General features: G+C 40.8%; 3 protein-coding genes across 3 annotated transcripts; 2 read left to right on the plus strand and 1 right to left on the minus strand.

Moving 5' to 3' along the window:
• LOC138628192 (fibroblast growth factor 6-like) lies at positions 1-5,901 on the plus strand. Its single transcript, XM_069711085.1, has 3 exons — positions 1-719; positions 1,206-1,309; positions 3,310-5,901. The coding sequence occupies exons 1-3, from the start codon at positions 377-379 to the stop codon at positions 3,484-3,486; spliced, it is 624 nt and encodes a 207-aa protein (XP_069567186.1). The 5' UTR covers positions 1-376; the 3' UTR covers positions 3,487-5,901.
• A 10-nt stretch (positions 5,902-5,911) lies between these two features.
• fgf23 (fibroblast growth factor 23) lies at positions 5,912-10,917 on the plus strand. Its single transcript, XM_069711083.1, has 3 exons — positions 5,912-8,609; positions 8,716-8,819; positions 9,375-10,917. The coding sequence occupies exons 1-3, from the start codon at positions 8,375-8,377 to the stop codon at positions 9,843-9,845; spliced, it is 810 nt and encodes a 269-aa protein (XP_069567184.1). The 5' UTR covers positions 5,912-8,374; the 3' UTR covers positions 9,846-10,917.
• A 20-nt stretch (positions 10,918-10,937) lies between these two features.
• Positions 10,938-19,549, minus strand: tigarb (TP53 induced glycolysis regulatory phosphatase b). Its single transcript, XM_069711082.1, has 6 exons — positions 19,473-19,549; positions 19,184-19,221; positions 18,787-18,908; positions 16,470-16,547; positions 16,281-16,391; positions 10,938-14,561 (listed from the first exon to the last, which is right to left on the minus strand). The coding sequence occupies exons 1-6, from the start codon at positions 19,502-19,504 to the stop codon at positions 14,124-14,126; spliced, it is 819 nt and encodes a 272-aa protein (XP_069567183.1). The 5' UTR covers positions 19,505-19,549; the 3' UTR covers positions 10,938-14,123.
• Between the last annotated feature and the right edge of the window lie 105 nt (positions 19,550-19,654).

A 19,654-nucleotide genomic window follows, 5' to 3' on the forward strand; every position in this document is an offset into this window, starting at 1 on the left:
GTCCTGTAACTCTCTCCTCCTCCCCATCTCCTACTTTTGATAGGGGGGTGCAGCAATGAAGTCACAGTGATGTCATATTAGAATGTGAGAGTCCGTGGCAAGGTGAGCTGGTTTTGCGGTGAGTGGTGTCCCCTCCACGGCCAGCGTTGCCTGTACAGAGGCGCGGAGCGGCGAAAGATGATCATCGCCACCGGCACCAATTCAAGCTCCGACGCGCTCTCTCCCTCTCCTCCTACTCAGATCTCGGGCTATGGGGCCTTGATCTGCCTTGATCCCAAAACAAGCCTTTACCACCATCATGCCAAAGGACAGAAAATAAGAAGATTTGCATTTTTAGGGCAGGTAACTTTAACCACGTGCCCCAAAGGTAAACTGGATGGCCATTGCGCAAAGGAGCCACTACAGCATGTCCAGCGGGGTCAGGACGCACTGGACGCTGCCAGCAGTAATTGTACTGTGGACTTCTCTCTGGGGGATCGTTTCATCTTATCCGATTACAAGCAGGACTAATGTGACTTTATTGGAAAAGAAGTGGGAGACCCTCTTCTCCCGCTCCTATCTGGGTATTACTGGGGGGAAATCGGAGCTAAACTGGGAGAGTGACTATTTGCAGGGCATCAAAAGAGTGCGACGACTGTACTGCAACGTGGGCATTGGGTTTCACCTGCAGGTGCTCCCGGATGGCAGGATAAGCGGTGTACACAATGAGAACCAATACAGTGAGTTGCATCCGGCCCAGCAGCGGACCCAGAAAAAGAGCGTAACCCTATGCGCTGGCCGTGTAAAAGTTAGAGCCGGCCACTTGTCTTGCATGATATTTAATAAGCGGTGTCGGCATGGTTGAAAGTTTCCGAAAGCAAAAACAGTGCAGTGAGCCTTGCATCCGTGCAGTGCGAAATATGCTCCCAAGCCAAAACCATGACATGAATGCTAGAGCCAGTTTAGACGCTAACTTATTTTTACCCTGCGTCCCCTGCAGCAGGACACACTCATATCCCTCTCAGCACGCTGTAAACTACACTCATAATGTCGAACATGCAAATAGGTGATCCTGGCAAAGTGCTAATTGAGCAGAGAGCATCATCCAGTCGCAATGCACCTGCAAGGTTACACCCATCACTGCTGCAGAGGCCAGTTACTCGACTTTGTCCCCAGTCGCAGTGTGACACTGTTTTTGCTTACCCCTAACATTATCTTTCGTTCAGGTCTAATAGAGATCTCCACCGTGGACCGAGGAGTGATCAGCTTGTTCGGGGTGAGGAGTGAGCTGTTTGTCGCAATGAACAGCAGAGGAAGGTTATACGGAACGGTACGTTTGTGCGCAACTCCAGAGGTTCTCTGTCACACATCTTGCTGAGTGTAAGACGAGTTCACGTAGCTGCTGCATCTACGACTTTATGAGCACTGTTGTGGTATTAATATGCCCCGATGATAGGGGGGCTTCACGGGGGTTATGGGGGGGGGGGGGGGGGCATGGAGGAGAAAGCTTCAATGCTCAAATCTTCTGTCGTGTCAGAGTCTGTTTTACGCAAGTAAAAGAAGCAATACTGCAATACAACAGTACTCGATTACAAGTAAAAGTTCTGCACTCACAGCTGGTCTGAAGTAGAAGTACACAAGTACTCAACAAAATGTAGTATAAGTACTCTTTCTGCTGCAAAATGGCTCAGTCAGTGCACATTAATATAGATTATTCAATTATTCTGACTGATGTGTTACTTTAATCTCCATCTGTAATGTGGCGGTTCAGAGGAATAAAGTAGCTTGAAAGGAAAAATACAACAAAATATACAGTACTTGAGTAAATCTACTTAGTTACATTCCACCTCTGGAATATTTTGTCTATTTCCCAGAAGCTGCTCAGTAACAGTCAAACAGTGAGCACTTGAATCATCATTAAACACCAGTGACAGTCTATACTGTGAAAGTAGGTCAGTTATGAGATGCTGTTTAATGCCTTGGATGGCAAATAAAAGACAAGTGTTTGGGTGAAATTCGTGTATTTTTAGGGACGGCTGACATCAGTCAAACGTTCACTCTCAGTTACTTCTGGATCGTGGAAAAATGGCATTGATATTAAACTCATTAGTGTTTATGTTTCATAATGTATTTATTCTTGATATAGTATGAAATTGCTGTCCTGCTAATTTGTAATAACCTTCTCGGTCTTATTTTGTTTAATGAGAAAGAGACCAACATGTGTCTCCTGGTGAAAAAAAAAAAAAAAAAAAAAGTAAACAAAAAAGGTTTACTTCTAAATTTAGAAGTTTAGATTTCAACTTTACAAAAAAACAGCTCGGTGGTGAACGTCAGTAAGCTACTGCTTGACACTTTTATGCTTTTTTTTTTCATTTAGTTCTCCTATGTGTTAGCATTTAACATTTGATAAGTTTAGTTTCTTTTGTTAAATTAAAAAAAAGGGGTTTTAAGGAAAATATATTTATAATATTCAAAGTGACTAAAATATTGCTGCACTACATTTTATATAGGCAGATAGTTTTACTCGATTTATCTGACAGCTTGAGTTCATACTTTGCCAATTCAGATAATAAATTCAAAATATTATGAACTATTAGATTACAATCCATTATTAAAGATAAGCTGCCCAGCACTATACAGTTACAATCAGCCCTATTTTCACCAGCTTCAATTTTACAGGAATGCTTGTAAATTATCCAACTGTAGTTACAGTGCAATCTCATATATTGATTCTGGAATGGGCCATTCTGCATAATGGGCCCATTTACTTTTGGTACTTCAAGTATATTTTGATGTTAATACTAATGTACTTACACTTAAATAAAACTTTGAATGCAGGCAGGGTATTTCCACACTGTAGTATTCCTACAAAGTAAAAGATTTGGGTTCTTCTTCCACAACTAATTGACACTGGTATACAAAAAGAAGTAGCTTTTGTGATTGTAGTCGATGGTGTGAAGTTACATTTTGTTCAAATGTGGTTAAATTATGCATTTTATGGAGGACAGAGTGTACTTGCTAACTTGTCTGAACCAGTGTGTGTATTGTTTGGCATTTGATAATAGCTCAATTATTACTTGGTGGCTCCGTCAGAGTACCTGAGATTTTTTTTTTTATGAGTTCAGCAGTAAAAGCAGGAGGCTGGTGTCTGCATTTGAAAAGGGCATTTCTTTTGCAACAACATGCCACCTCCTCCTGTTTCCCTCAAAGCACGCTGTCGAGGCAGGCTGTTTGCCAAAGTAAAGGTCACATGGAAACCATGCATATGTTGTGATGTTCATCGTGTGTCATCCTGACCCCATTTTTCTGTCTTTCCTTGGCTTTTTCTAGAGGGTCTTCAGGGACGAGTGCAAGTTCAAGGAGACTTTGCTGCCCAACAACTACAACGCCTATGAGTCTTTTGTTTACAAGGGCTTCTACATCGCCCTCAGCAAGCATGGCCGCGTAAAGAGAGGCAACAAGGCCACCACCGCCATGACTGTCACACATTTCCTCCCGCGACTATGAGAGAAACTGGCAATAACTCAGTAATTTGCACATGTGGATGTTCTTCCAGGTAATATAGAAATGCATAGTCATGATATACACACCCATGGACTGCGAAAGAAAACACAAATATTTATTCTGTTATATATATGTATATTTGGATAGCTATCTTTGTATATGTATGCCATACTGTGCTGCTTATTGTTTTTATGGACGGGGGGAGTCGAAGCCTTTGCCTGTCTCACTTTACCTTGGTGCTTGCTGTAACTGAACTACGTGTCACTTCCTTTTTTGAGATGGATGATGAGCTATATTCTGTGCTTTTGAAGAGTGAAATGAATACTTTTTATTACCTCAAAGAACCACTTTACTAGATTAAGGGATGCATGGACTTCTGCTCAAATATCCGCTAAGTTTATCATTTCTTTTAAACCTTTGAGCGCTTGACGGTTCCCTGCTCAATTATCGATGTCCAGCAGTGGGGGAAACTTAAATGCACTACATTTGCTGCACGATTTAAAGGTGCCTTGGTGTTCCCACTTGTGGCCCCCTTAAACTTGCATGTAAGAGACACCCGCTGGAGTCAGAAATAGGGCTGACACTCCGCAGAGGGCCTCAGAAGGGGGGGTGGGGTTGACTATCTCTGGTTTATTTTCTTTTCTGTAATTAGATCGATTAAGTAATAAACAATCTGTGGTTGAGACCAGAGAGCGGTCCGCCATAGAGGCTGGCACAAGGCCATAAGTTTGACTGTGTGGCATTGCCAGCAAATGAACAGGGTGGAATACATATCTAGCCCAGCATGGAGAAAATTGTTGTTCGGAGCCTGGCTTGCGTCTGCACAAGAATGGACTGAGCGGATAGAATGCATAGTAGAAATGTTCCCGCACAATGTCTTGGACAGAGCTCACACAGTGAAGTGGGCTGCTGTTTTGGAATTGCAAAGCTTTAGCTGCTGCTGAAAATGATGTCTACTGTCCATGAAACCAATGGAATACAATGTAAATAGTTGCAAATGTAAAAGAAGAATTCAGGAGCTTTTTTTTAACGCTGCTTTGTTGCAGATGCTTGAACAACGAGGCAAAAAAAAAAAAAAGAAAAAAAAAAAAGAGAGAGTTCAGGCAGCACAGCGAACCATCGACGATGGTGCCTAAATGTTTTGGTACGAACCGTTCCCCATACGTTTGTCTTTGTGTGTTTGGTGGAGGATGCGCGAGCCCTGGGCCACTTCCCTTCTTCGCCTGTGTTTTCTGCAGCAGCACTGCAGTGGCAGCGAGGTGTTGGGAGCTGGAGGCAAATGGTTTTAAATGCAATTAGGGATGAGTCAATCGTGCGCTTGGAAGGACTAAAGGACAGTGCAGTTGGTGGACTGGATGCACTCTCTGGGGTTTTTGTTGCTTTTCAGCTTAATTTTGTACATTTGAGTGGCTAAACATCAGTGTAGAAGGACAGGAGGTAAAGTTTAGGTGTTCATAGTAGCAGTTGGTTCACAAAGTTGAAGCTGTGCTTTACAGACTCACTGTTAATATCCACAAATATCTTGTTACATATTCCAAAGATGTTTTTCTTGCCTCATTGTGAGAATTCCTGAGAGTCTTGCAGAGTGCATCTGCCCTTGTAGCTTCTGCAGCTGTTTACTGACAAAAGCCTGCAGCTCACTCCAACATCAGCCTTCATCCCTTGTTGTGTGAGGGGAAGCATGACTATTTAAATCCAGGAAAGACGTGAGGGGACGGAGCCGGCCTGCTGTCTTTGTTGTTTGTCAAACCCCCTGCAGGAATGTGGATCTGCCAGGATGACAGGCAGCTTCCCACATACCTGAGCTCCACCACCACCACCACCCCCCACCTCTGCCTGTCTCTTACCCCTACCCTCACCCCACAACTCACCCTGTAGGCAGGGACCTTGGGATTCCAGCTGTAACCCAGGAGCTTCCTCCTCTCCTTTCAGCCTTTTTTAGTTCAAGGTCAGAGTCATGGACCGGCCTTGGCCCTAACCCCAGTGGCCAGGGTGGTCTGCCATATGGGTCGGACCGTTTCCATGGAATAGGAATTTAAAAGGATCTTTTGACACAGAAAACCCTTAATTTTATAATCAAACACAGCGTAATTTTGTGAACTGATGGCTCTACAGTACTGATTGATACAAAACTTTAGCACATATAGTTCCCTGTCTGCAATAGTTTTCAAATAACCCGACTTCCTTCTATGAATTTAGTGCCCCACTTCTTTAAAATGCAGCTCCACGACATGCAGTCCACTCCCCTTTCCGAATACTCGTGTTGGGATATTTCTGGGGAGGGGACATCTGCAGAGTTAATGCAGTGGGTGAGGAGCAGAGTCACGCAGAGCTGCACCTCGCCACTCCTGCTGCACTCCAGTCCTGCAGGATGGCTCACCAGCCATCCTGCAGGACGTGCCCTTGCTGCTGCTGCTGCTGCTGCTGCTGCTGCTGCTGCTGCTCTGTCCTGCCCCTCAACCCTGATCTCCACATACTGACACTATCACCTGCTGCTCAACAGTCTGTGACGCACAGATTGGTTCATAACAGTATTCTTCTCACACTTAAATCTCCTGTTTTTGTTCTGAGGATTCTTTTTTTTTTCTTCTTAGGAGTGCTGAGGCTACACCGCAGAGCAAATGTAGCTCAAAGATTAAAAACAAATAAATAAATAACAGATTTGTTGCTGCCGTAGATGAGGCTGCATGCGGTACCACTGATGTACATTTCTTCACGGGAATAAATCTTCATCATTTCTGGCTGAAACAGCAAGCAAAACACAATCTACATTTTCAGCATTTTCAGCTGAGGAAGGTGTGGAAGTGAGCACTTCTCCTCCCCACCTCACAATCAAGATGTCGGACGTCTCTAGTAGCACCTTATTAAGGACATCTTGATAATAAACTAGCGTAAAGAAGGGAGTTTTCTCACATTTTTCTGTTAAGAAATAAGAGTTGGACGTATGAAAGAGGGGAAGTTTGTGTCGAAAACAAAATGCTCACCTTTCAGCTTTGACCAAAAAAAAAATCATTTAGATTTATCTGTTGTCTTTTTTTTTCTATCCACAGCATATCATAGGTCAAATTTAATTAAGTCAAGGTGAGGAATATCTTTTTATTTATAATGTTGAATGTACTATTAGCATGCCTGAGCCCCGAGCTTGATCAGGGGTGTGTGCTTCATGTTTTGTTTTGCTGTAATGAGTGAGCCTCCACTCTATTCCTCTCCTGTGTTCTCATATACCTCACCTTCTGCCTTAGTTTTGGTTTGCTGATGACCGTAAATTAAGAAGAAACAAACTTCAGTTTTTTGTTTCTGAAAACAGACGATGCTAAGTAAGGATATTAAAGTTTCTTCCTTTTATTTTTGTACGTATGTGCTGTGCACAGCAGTCTAATGTATTCCTGAGATACCAATAAAAGTTTGTTTTGGTTTTTTTTTTAACTGGCTGCTGGTTAAGTGTCGTTCTCTGTCTAGCAGTGGTTGAACTCTAGATTTAACAGTGGTGGAAAAAAGTACTCAGATCCTACACTCAAGTAAAAGTACCAATTCAATCATTTAAAATGACTCCATTACAACTAAAAGTCATGGTTAGAAAAAAATGTGCAAAGGGATGATCAGCAAATTAATGTTCATTTCTCACATATGACATGATTATACGGGGAGGGGGGGGGGACACTTGTGCTACTTTTTCTCCGTTTTTGACTATATAATAGAGAGTCTTACCTCTTTCGGCCTTAAACAGTTATTCTGAATAAACAGGGTTTAGGAGAGAGATCACTCTTTGATGGGACTGCCAACATCTCATTGACTTCATTGCTTTTTTTGGATATTGTCACAGAGCCAAAATGTTGGGAACCACAGGTTTAATCTTTAGCCGTGCGTCATCATATCTAATAATTTGATCATATGCTAAATGTTAAATGTTTAAAAAGTAACCTGTAAATCAAAGGTTGTCGGGTAAAACATTTAAGTATAGCATTAATAGGAATGCTCAATTTAATTTCCTCTAAATTGTACATAAGTATGGTATTTGGTTAAATGTACTTTCCACCACTGTTATTTAGAGTATCTACCTTATATTTTCTGTCTTCTGCAAATGTTTAGGATTTAACTGCATTAAATTAGAATGGTTTCCTAAAATTGAGGTAATGAGTTTAATTCCCTGGAGAAAAATGTCATTTTATTTTCAAGAGAAGCTGTTGAAAGGTTTCCACAGACTCTGTAAAACTCCATCCTCCTATGACAACGTTTTTCCTGTAAAATGTAACTTCTCGATCTAGTCTAAATAAGGGAGTGTCTCCCTCTGCTGGTGAAACAGTGGAGGTGTTGAGCTGTGCAGGTGCGTAAAGGCAGAAAACTGAACTAACTTGTGAGTAGACGTTCAGGCCACTGTGGTTAAACAAATCTGTTTTATATCCAAGAGGTTTCAAAGTCTTTAAACGAAAATGTAAGTTTCAATCATTATCAACTAAAGTGACAATAAATCGCATCCCTGCTTCAATTTAAAAAAATCTTTACAGGTTCATATTTGTGTTTTTGTTTTTTTTCTTTTGTATCGTCCAATGTCTACCCCCAACTAAACCCTGAACAGGAAGTCTTAGTTTAACAGTCTTAGTTTAAGGTGGATGAGTCAAGACGTGTGACCTAAAATAAGAGTCCTGTTGTCTGACCAACAGCATCGGGATAAACAGACAGAGGTGGAAATGGCCCTTCCGTTCCAGCAAACCCGCACATCTGCTTTGGGGGCGAGTTTCTTTTTTTTTTTTTTTTTTTTTTTTTACGCAAAGGATGTGAGCAGGAGTGGCATTCGGGGGGCTTTAAATAGGAACTGTCTCCAAACTTTGGGACAACAGAGCATCTGAAAACTTCCAGCAGCTCGCAGTGGAAAGCACCGGTTTGATCCAGGATGGACGTCAATAGGAGACTGGGAATGAGGGACACTGTGCTGGCGCTCTTGTTCGCTCTCCTGCAGGGATTGCCTCTCGGGGAAACGGCCCCGAACCCATCACCCCTGGTTGGCTCCAACTGGGGGAACCCGAGGAGATACGTTCATTTGCAGACATCCACAGACCTCAACAACTTCTACTTGGAGATCAGATTAGATGGCACTGTGCGCAAAACTACAGCCAGGAGTTCATATAGTAAGATACGCTTCTCTCTCTCTCTCTCTCTCTCTCTCTCTCCAATGTGGCAATATGAAGGTCTGTCTTTAACCCTCTAATGCCCGCTGATCTTTCTCCTCTGCAGGTGTGATTCTACTGAAAGCTGAAACAAGAGATCGCATCGCCATCCTCGGCGTCAAGAGCAGCCGTTACCTGTGTATGGATCTGGAGGGAAACCCGTTCAGCTCTGTACGCAAATAATTACTTTATAGTAACTTTTTTTGTTTTTTTTGTTTTCATTTCTCATTTGGACTAATTGCTACTATTAACTAAATCTTTCCCCGAACCTTTTTTTTCGTGTTTATTTATGGGACTATTGCGGGATTTTACGCACACAATTTACGTCTACTACAGACTATTTCTGAGCTGAACTGTTAGTAGTGGCGAAGTTATTTCTTTCTCTTTCTGGCGATCCACAAACACGCGAGAGAAGAAGCTATGAAAAATCTCTGGAAAATGAAAACTTTTCACCCTTGATGACTTTTTGCCCACTTTTATGAAATAATCTTTTGTATTTCAGCATTTTTGCAAAACAATTTTAGCAATTGTTTCTTTAAATTAGACAAAATGATTCTGGTCTGATTTATAACAAAAGAGAAAGATAATTCATTTACTTTTTTCTAATGAAATTCTACAAATGAAAGTTGACTTAAACCGACAAAACTGGTGTTTAAGGGCATGCAACTTGGGGGGGGGGAAAGGTTATAAAATGTTGAATTTTCACCCTCACCTTCTCTTTTTCAGCCCATTTGCCTCAGAGACGATTGTCTGTTCAACCACAAGCTTCTGGAAAACAACCAGGACGTGTACTACTCCAGCCGGACCGGAATCCTGTTCAACCTAGAGGGCTCCCGGCAGGTGTTCTCTGCGGGTCAGAACCTGCCTCAGACCTCCCTATTCCTGCCCAAGAAGAACACGGTGCCGCTGGAGCGCCTCCTGCTGCACAGGGAGAAGAGGAACCAGGTGGTGGACCCCTCAGACCCTCACAACGTCTACCTGGGGCAGACAGAGGACGGCTCGGACTCCCGGGCCGTGCCGGAGGACGACGCCGACCTGGAGATGGAGGTGGAGGTGGAGGTGGAGGTAGAGGTGGAGGCCGGGGACGAAGGGCGCAACATGTCCCGAGAGACGCCGCTGGCTCCGTCCACCCACGACCCTTGGAACGTGCACTCGTCCAACCCGGCCAGCCCCCGGAGCACCGGAACCATGGGCTGACTTTCGAGCTGAGAGACCACTTTACCCTTCAACTACTCTGCGTGAGTCCAGTTTCACACTCCAGCTATGAGAGGAAAGCATTTACACCTGACTGTATTTTGAAAAACTGAAAGGAGAGATTACTGACTTAATAAAACTAAATTTTCAGTCCTCAATCATTCAGAAAAGCAGTGTGCTTATACACTGAATGTGCAAAAGTATTAGACTTGACTTGCAACACCTTTTGCACAATTTAAATCATCTTAAAGTTCAACCCAACTTTAACTTTCCTTTTTCTGTTTAGTTTTGAGTTCATTATATATTTAAGGATATAACTCAACAAACCAGATGTGTTTCAACATGTATTCATGACTTTAGAAGAAAATCCTGGCTCTCTGCATGCCAGGGTAAATTATCCAAATGAACTTCCCCATCCATAGTTGGCAAACTTAAGAACAACAATTAAGATGAGAAATGACAGAATCATTCATGAATATTGTTTGGTTTCCCTTGAAATTGCTTAGAGATATGCTGAAATTAGTAATCCCTAATCAACATGTGTACATTTTTGTTGTAATTTTGTGGTCTCTTTTCATTGAGGGTTTCAAAAGCTGGTCTGAGAAACCCACATTTGAAAGTGACATTGATGTTATCTCAAGACAGAAGCCTAACTTAGCCTACCTCCGGAGGACTGAAGGGCCTGTCTACTGGTGTGAAACTAGGCAGGCATGACTGAGGATGAAGATATTTAAAGGAATATACTTAAGAGTTGCATTTAGTAGAGTTGAGGTTAAGTTGCCTATATTTTAAAGTCCTAAGTTTACTGAAGTTTACTTTAGTATTTGAAGTTTGTTAGTTTGTCAGTTATTAAACCTAAAATAGCCATTTAAAAGATGTTCAGTATCTGCTGTAGTAATTTGTTTGGGTATTTTTTTCCACCAGTAATCGAATCTAATTCATGACTTGAAGGAAAATAACTGCAGGGTAAATAATATTTACAGTGCAGCAATCTTGATATCAAATCTGAACTTTTGCTGTGTGAATTCTACAGGTGCTGGGCACCACCAGCAAACACACACACACACACACACACAAAAACAGTCCCAGAGAGTATTTATTTATTTAAATCCATTCCTTTATTGTTATTTATGGTATTTATAAGAATGCTTTACAGTTAAAATGTACATAAACAAAAACATGGTTTGTCTTTGAATGTATGAGCTGGAGTTGTGGACGGAGTGTTGCTTGAATTTGGGACAAAATAAACTAATAAAGGACAAATTTGAAGTGTTTGTGTGTTATTGATCCCTGAAGGGAGATCAGGTCATATTACAGTTGCTCACGTTCTGAAAAAGAGATAATTGTATGCAAACGTACGCCGCTGCTGTGTCACAAGATGTGAAAAGGAAGTCATGAATGAGTGCGCAGGTATAAGGTTGACCCGGTTCCTGTGCGGTTTCTCTCATTAGCTGAACATCCTGCACTTTTTCCACCTCACCTGTCTAATTATTAACAAACAGGTACACGCGCTGCAGCCGAGTCACGTCACTCTAAAAATACACGTTGGAGCCAATTTTACTTTAACTGATGTTAAAATGGTCAAAGTTGTCCATTAACATTTGACGGAACAGTGCAACATTTGGGGAAATGCCCTTGTTTGGTCGCTGCTGCCAGGCAACCGGTGAGGATTTCCAGGAATTTACTGATCCAAACCACAAAATAGTCCAGTCACAGAATAGAGTGCGACGGCGACACGTACAACGGCATATTGTCGTTTTTAGGCGTCGTTCTTTTTGAAAGTTTAAAGACACAAAGTAAATACTTTGTGGGATTTAGATATACTTTTAGAATAAATTAATTAACCTCAATTAAAAGGAGCCAGGCTACCTGCTTACTCATTTCATACTTCAGTTCAATTTTGAGGTACTTGTACTTTACTCAAGTATTTCCACTTGATTTTACTATATATTTCCACTCCACTACATTTCAGAGGGAAATATTGTACTTTCTACTCCACTATATTTAGTAACGCCTTTAGTTACTTTTCAGATGAACATTTGACACTATAATAGAACAGGTTTACAATATTCAGCAATGTTGTAGATTAAACCAGCAGTTTACAATCTTTTTTTGTCTTTTGACTTCTTAGTCGGGGTCGCATTTCCGATGTCTGAGTGGTTAACAGCTCCACCAAACAGTGATTTTTCTTTTTAAACTCATCCTGTGATTTAATTTTAATAAACATTCAAATGATTTAATATCTCACCAAAATCAGATCAGAGCTTTGTTTTTTCTTCTTTCCTCTCCCAGTTATCATCTGATGACCCCTCACATTTATCTGCTGTCTCTGGATATAAAACTGGATATTAAGAAGTTCAAACTAGCTCTGCCTGCAGCAGCTACAACAGGAACATGCTGCTGACACACAGATTTTTCAGTATTAATAATCTAATGAAGTCATATATAATATTTCTTATGTCAGGGGGACTAAATCACTACTTTTAATTTTATATTTTAACTTACTTACTTAATTAGTATTTTTTTTAATGCGGGACTTTTACCTGTAATGGAGTATTTCTCTATTTTGTTGTATTGGTACTTTTACTTTAGGAAAGCATATGAATGCTTCTTCCACCACTGCTGCTGCTGCTCATCTCTCTTCTGATCTTAACCTTAAAGGACACACTGTATATCAAAGTGGTATCGATCATTTTATTTTCTCTCTGCTTGAACGTAAACGAGCATATTTCCCAGAATGTAGAATTCTTGCTTTCAAGTCATCTGCTAACTCTTAACCTTTGATGGATTCATTTTAAGTTCACCACATTCAAATTAAAACAAAATACAGAGATGCTTTACTAGCAGCAGGATACTGAAGTTGGGAGAAAGCTTTTAGATGTCTGCCCAATGCCGTGGTGGCTTCAGTTCGAACTGTTTCCAGTCACTCAGACACGGAAAACTGATCTCTTATCGGGTCTTGAAGACATCCAACAGGAGCGACTAAGACTCTTCTGACCAGAGATAGCAGTGTTGATAGTGTATGTGTGGCTTTTACCTGACTTGAATAAAAGTAGTAATACCGTACTTTAATAACATTACAAGTGAACGCCTGCTTTCAAAACCTCACTTCTGCACAAGAGTAAAAGTTGTATCCGCAAAAAGTATCAGAAGTAAAATGCTGCCTTTAAGAATGATAATAAATACAAGTATTACTGTATTATTATTATTACAACTATGATTACAGTTGTTTTTTGTCAAATCTGTGTCAATACTTTACTACTAAATGTATTATTTCCCACAGAAATATGGAGAATAAGTACAAAGTAGGAGAAAACTCAAACAATAATGTACAAGTACCTCAAAGTTGTGTTCAAGTGCAGTCTGTCAGGAAGTGTTTTTAAGTTTCATTCAAACACTTGATTGATGCTTAAGATTTCTAAAGTACAATCTTCGTCAATGAACACAATACGGACTAAATCTATGAAGTCAGTAGTGATGAAGAAAACACCAGAAGTCCTTCTGAAAGTACAAATAATATAAATGACAATCTGGAAACAGGCCTTCTAGATTTTGTCATGTATTAGAAAACTTCTGTATTCAATAGAAGTTCATCCATTTACAGATTTTTTTTTCTTCAAGTTGTATTACTAAATCGCATTGTGGTTGAATGTCGATATCGCAGACAGTGAATGGACATTAAAACCAACTTTAAAAAGACCATAAAGAAAAATAATAAAACTATAACTATGTTTCGCAAATACATCCACAGATGTCGTCCGTGTCGTGTCACAGCATTCTGTGATTTGTGCAAACCGTATTTATATTCAATCATTTGTGTGACCGTAAAAAACAACTTAACATGGACTCAGTGTTGTCATGTTATATTGCACAAGTAAAATGAGCAGCATCACAACTGCAAAACAGGAGACACATCACATCACTTTGAAAATGCCACACGTGCTGCCGCCTGTCAGTAACACAGGAAATAATTTAGACTTTGGTGTTACATGATAAAAGAGGCAATTCAATTCTAGGTTTTAAAAATGTATGACAGACGAGTCCTTGCTGGCCGACAGTTGGAAGGAAAGTGTTTGATAATAATACAGTACTGCACAATGATTCTGACTATAGTACAGTAAAACGAGTTGATTATCGCGAAAACATCATTTACCCTGTGACTTGTTGCATTCAGTTACTGTGGTAACTTTGAGGTCTGCCTTTCATTTCCCTTTACAGCCCATAATAGTTTCACTATGCCCCAGGTAGGTGTTGTCTTTTAACCCTCTCATCTCCGTTTCACTATTCAGCAGCAGGGAGGTTTTCGAGGTGGCGCTTTCGGTTGGTGAAAACACAGCGAGCAGCGGAGAGCACGGGGCCCGACTCGGACTGACTCAGAGTGAGAATGAAGCGGCTGATGCCCGTGTTAGGACAGGGTGAAAACAGCTGCGAGTCCTTCACCCCCGCAGGTACAGTGCACTTTAAGTCCTCCACGAGGTGCTTGATGGCTACACGGATGTAAGCGCCGTGGCTCACCACCAGAGCGTGGACCGACACTCCCTGAAGACCGTCGTCGGCCGAGCCGCCCGGGGGGACGTCCGAGGCGGCAGCTGCAGTGCCGTGTGCAGCCTCTCTGGACGCCGAGGCCCCCGAGGGGGAGGCAGCCGGTCCCGACGAGCCGTGCTCCTCCAGCATTCGCTTGAAAAGAACTTCAAGGAATTTTTTGAATCGCAGCTTTACCTGAAAGCAAGGTGACAGTGACGTCGAGAGATCAAAAATGATTCCTGGACTCCAGGAGGCTGTGAACGAGCAGCTGAAGGAGTCAACAGCTCAACGGAGCTTTCTGTCAGCTGACGTTGTTCTCTGTATTCGTGTGTCCTCGTACGTAATGCATATGAAGACAGTAGAGCTGAGATGATTAATCAGCAACTATTTGTCAAGCGAAGGAGGCAAAAACAAAAATCGTCAGGTTGCAGCTTCTCCAGCGTGACGATCTGATGATTTTGTCTCACGTAGAAAGACTTTGACGACGGCTTATATGTAACTAATAGTCCAACTTCAATGAGACATCAAAAATGTATGGATGATTCAACAGCCGGATCAAACCACTCAGCTGCCATCACTCCAGCAGAAAATTCATTCCTCGTTGAATAATTGACCAGTTAAAAGGATATTTTACTGAGATAATTCAGTGAAGAATGCAGCAATGCAAAATAAATCAAACTGATTAGGGAGAAAATGCGATTATGGTCACTTCCCAACAGGTAAATGTGGCCTTAAAAAACTCTTTTTTTTTTTTTTCTCATTCCCCCACAAAATTATCAGCAAAGCACAAATTGTCACCTTTTAATACCTTTTTGTCAGCAGGTGTCACTGACTGTTACCATGGAAACATAGGTCTCCATTCAGAGTTAGCCTGTAGGCCGGACGACTTCAAATAAGCACGTTTTTATTTTCATAAACCTGTCGAACTTGCATTACATTAATCTGTCAGCAATTGTAAATATCAGACTGGTGTAACACTATAAAACACTCTAATATCTTTGGACTGTTGGTGAGAGAAATCAAGACACCCGAAAATTATATTTTTTTCCCGCTATTTTCTTTGACATTTTATAGAGAAAACAACAACTGATTAGCCACGATAGTGCAAATTATTGTTAGTTGCAGCCTTAAGAAAACAGAGGCGATAAGAGAGGCAGCAAAAGTCAGCACACATCAGTAATGCCCGGTGAAAACTGTCTCCGTAGCCGGTGACTTTCAGAGAAACTGGAGGATTAAGTGCTTGTTTGTGAGTCTGTTAACTCGGGCTAAAATAACACTCAAAAAGCCCCAAATTAATCACAAAGTGCGGCAGAGAGAACAAGCTGAGTGTGCAATAAACTGTGAAGTCACAGCCCATCCATCTTCCCACACATCCCCTCAGCACCCGACTCTCGCATGTCTAATAAAGGTATAAAACGCACCAAGAATGGCAACTTACAGCAAAAAGGAAACAACTGTGGCAGCACGGTCTACGCATTTAGGCAGAGATGTTGAAGTCTGTCATGAAATGTTACCCAGCTACATTCATTTGCATGAAGGCCTTTAAGATGCCAGAGTAGGAAAAGCATAGTTAATAACGTTAGCGATGGCATCTGTTCTACTTAAGTGTCCCAGTAACCCATGACAGTGTGGCAGAGAGCCAACACACCAAGACTGAAACTGAGCGGTATGACATGACAAAACGTTGCATAGCTTCCGGGCGTTCCCACATCATCTGTGTCAGGACAAGTGGCCTTGTGCCTTTTTAGAGTACCTGGGATTGTTAAATTGCAATACCCTAAAATGAACACTGCACGGCGCTGTTGCGCAAGCTTTACTCTGCTGACCTTGAGTGACAAAGTGGCTATTTCTAAAAAGGATACACATGACAAAAATCAGCGTCTGAGTGTTGAGCCCTGAGTCGATCTGACTCACCTGGTCCAAAGTCTCGCCTCCCGGTGGTGTGAAGTCACGGCACGACTGACCGGCCGCATTGGCCATGTTCTTCAGATCCTCTTTGTGACGCCCTTCAGCGACGCCAAAGCCCTGCAAGAAAACCACAATTTAGCAACCGTACCGGAACTCTTTGATATTTGAAAGCGGTATAAAGCAAACAGGTCTTACTCTTTCTCTGAGTAATGGCTCCAGAAGCATCTCCGTGCCAGAACAGTGAGTGCTGTTCCTCAGAATGATTTCAGCCGTCTGATGAAAGAGACAGAATTGGGAAATTATTGAGTCAATACAGTTGACTGCGCCAAAAACATCTGTCATGGAAGAATTAAAAAGGCATTAATACATCATCAGCATCAGTGAGTCAAAGACCGGCGGGACGTGAATGCTCAGACAACTATTTCATTTCCATAAGTCATTCACATGCATCCTGTTTTTCTGCTCTCCTTCACACTCAGGTGATGTTTCATTGGTTGAACATTTATTCCGGATCAAAAATAAATAAGCTGCACATCCCCATGGCTCAACAGATTTTCCATATATGAATGTTTACAGACACATAGAGGTCTGAAGCCACCGGCATTTATGTGCGATACCCCGAGTTTCATCTGCCTATATAAACCGCTATTGATGAATATGAACATTTGATTTGTTCATGCTTTTGATCCCCTTATATTTTCCTAATGTATATGCAGCCTCATTATTACCTAAATTAAATCACCTTTTGATGTTTTATTACTTACTTATTGAGAGCAAATATCTGACACATTTTCTGAATTATACATATACGTCAATACTTAATAAATCTTTTTATTCCCCCCGAAATAGGACATCTTGACAGATGTGCAACTCTAAGATCACTGCAAATGATAAAATTATATATATATATATATATATATATATATATCAAAATCTCTGCTTGCTTATTATATAATATATATATAACTTTCCTACGAAGAAGATGACTAATGCCCAGAAATCTTTATTAGTGACCTTTTTATTCAAGTGATTCCAGACACGGCGAGTGTTATTATATATATATATATATATATATATATATATATATATATATATATATATATATATATATATATATATATATATATATATATAAGCAGTATAAAGCATTTGCAGTGATCTTAGAGTTGCACATCTGTCAAGATGTCCTATTTCGGGGGGAATAAAAAGATTTATTAAGTATTGATGTATATGTATAATTCAGAAAAATGTGTCAGATATTTGCTCTCAATAAGTATATATATATATATATATATATATAGCAGAGATTTTGATTCTTTAGAAAGGAAAAACGTGAGGTTTGAGGACACTCGCCGTGTCTGGAATCACTTGAATAAAAAGGTCACTAATGAAGATTTCTGGGCATTAGTCATCTTCTTCATAGGAAAGTTCATCAGCCCTTCAGCAGAAGCTTCACCAACAACATGTGAAAAATCACTGAAAGTCACGACTTGTATAAAACTGAGAAATGAAACCTATAATATCAATAGAGTTTTACAGAAATGGACATCCATTACGTTTAACCCTTCACCGAACGAGTCCAACGCTGATCAAACCCGTCACCACCACACAAATCTCTCTGTATTCCTCAGCGTACGGAGTTTTTGTTTTTAATCGGGGGAGATATTCTCAGACTGAATGCAAACTGGGCAATATAGTATTATGTGTTTTGAGTTTCCTTTTTTTATATATATATATATATAAATAACTTTGCAATGTTATTGTATAGTTTCCTTCTGTTTTTTTTTAGTCGTGCTCATCTGTTTTGATCTATTAAGTGATAATTAGCGTCTCTGGTACCGTGCATCATATGGTGACATTTATGTTTTATGGTCCATTTTCAAATGTAAAAAAAAAAATGTTTAGGTTACGTTTGCCATTTTTCCATCAATTATTTACTTTCAACAGCTTCCACGAAAAGAGCAATACTAACAATGTGTTGGTCTGTGGCGCTCGGCAGCGAATCTTTTAATATCATTTTAAAACCTCGGTAATTTCCAAAAACAGCTTGGCCGCTTGTTGTTTTTGGCAAACATTGATCAATCAGTAGTGAATAGAGCATTTGTTGGGGACTATTTCCCCCCCAGTGGGTTAATGCACACGGGGGTAGTTTTACATAAGAGGGTGTACTGTTTGAACGATTGGCTGAGAAGAATCTACAGGGACTGCATTCATCAGGAGGAAGGAACGTGTCACATAGTGCCTGTTGTCTGGCTCAACAGTGTTTTTATTACAATCAATAACCCGTCTCTGGACTCTGAACAGAGAAAATGGTCGTCGGTTGTGGTCTTTTCCTGTCATGTGTTAACAATTATAGAGCATCCTCTGACTCGTCTTCTGACATCCGAATAACAAATGTTTGTAATCTGAGTAACGCACCAAAATACAACCGTCTATTTGGCCTCGCAGCACATGGCAGAAAGGTCGTGATCATTCTTCCGCCTAACATTCATTTCACACGAACATGTCTTACCTGTACAGCCCGTTGAAGGTTGCTGGCGAACACATTGCAGAATGTGATGTCTTTGAGGTGTTGTCCCACCGCTTCGCCCTGCTGCACACCCGTCTCTGACAGGGACGTGTCCACTCCTTGACCTGAAAACACAACGTATACACAGACAGTGGGGTTTTTTGTTGTTGTTGTTGTTTTTTTAAGTCTGTGCAGGAATTCATCTTTATTTTCAACCATAAAACAAACGCAAATTATCTTCGTGGGTGTCCAGGCAACAGTAAACATGTAAGTATATTTATAACAGACATGGAGAGGTGCTTGATTCCACTTAATTTTACGGTGCTTTTCTTATTTCAATCATTTTGTAACTCTGTTTTTAAGTGTTTTAAGAATGAAGGTGATTGTTATTGAAGTTTACCTTGAAGCAGCTTTTCCCTGTTGTACTGGGTCTCCCCACTGTGTGAAAACAAAGCACGGGATTAATAATATCACAGTTTTAACCTTGAAATAAACGGCTGGTTCAGAAATAATACAGACGGTTGATAAGTTAGCAGTGCAGATAAGATATTCAGCCGCCACGCTTCAATAAAAAAAAAAAAAAAAACAAGACAGGAAACGCTTTTTCTCACACTGACATCGTCAAATCGTTCAACACAAACTCATATGAAAGTATAAAAGAAAAAGCACGCTGTTAAATATTCACTTACTGTCGTACGACCGTTAAACTAAACGTAAACATTTTCAGCAGCGTCCCTCGTGCTACTTCCTGGTTGCTTCAGCTACAATCGAGTGAGGTAGCCTCTTACGTCATGACGCATTGCAGTGCTGCGTCACTACATTTTTTTTTTTTTTTTTTTTTTTTTTTTTTTATCTGCGCAAAATTCGTTGC

This window comes from Brachyistius frenatus, unplaced genomic scaffold (genome assembly GCF_029030835.1).
Source record: "Brachyistius frenatus isolate BFR_SWC_R1_liver_20210118 unplaced genomic scaffold, ASM2903083v1 Contig_96, whole genome shotgun sequence".
NCBI lineage: Eukaryota > Metazoa > Chordata > Actinopteri > Embiotocidae > Brachyistius > Brachyistius frenatus.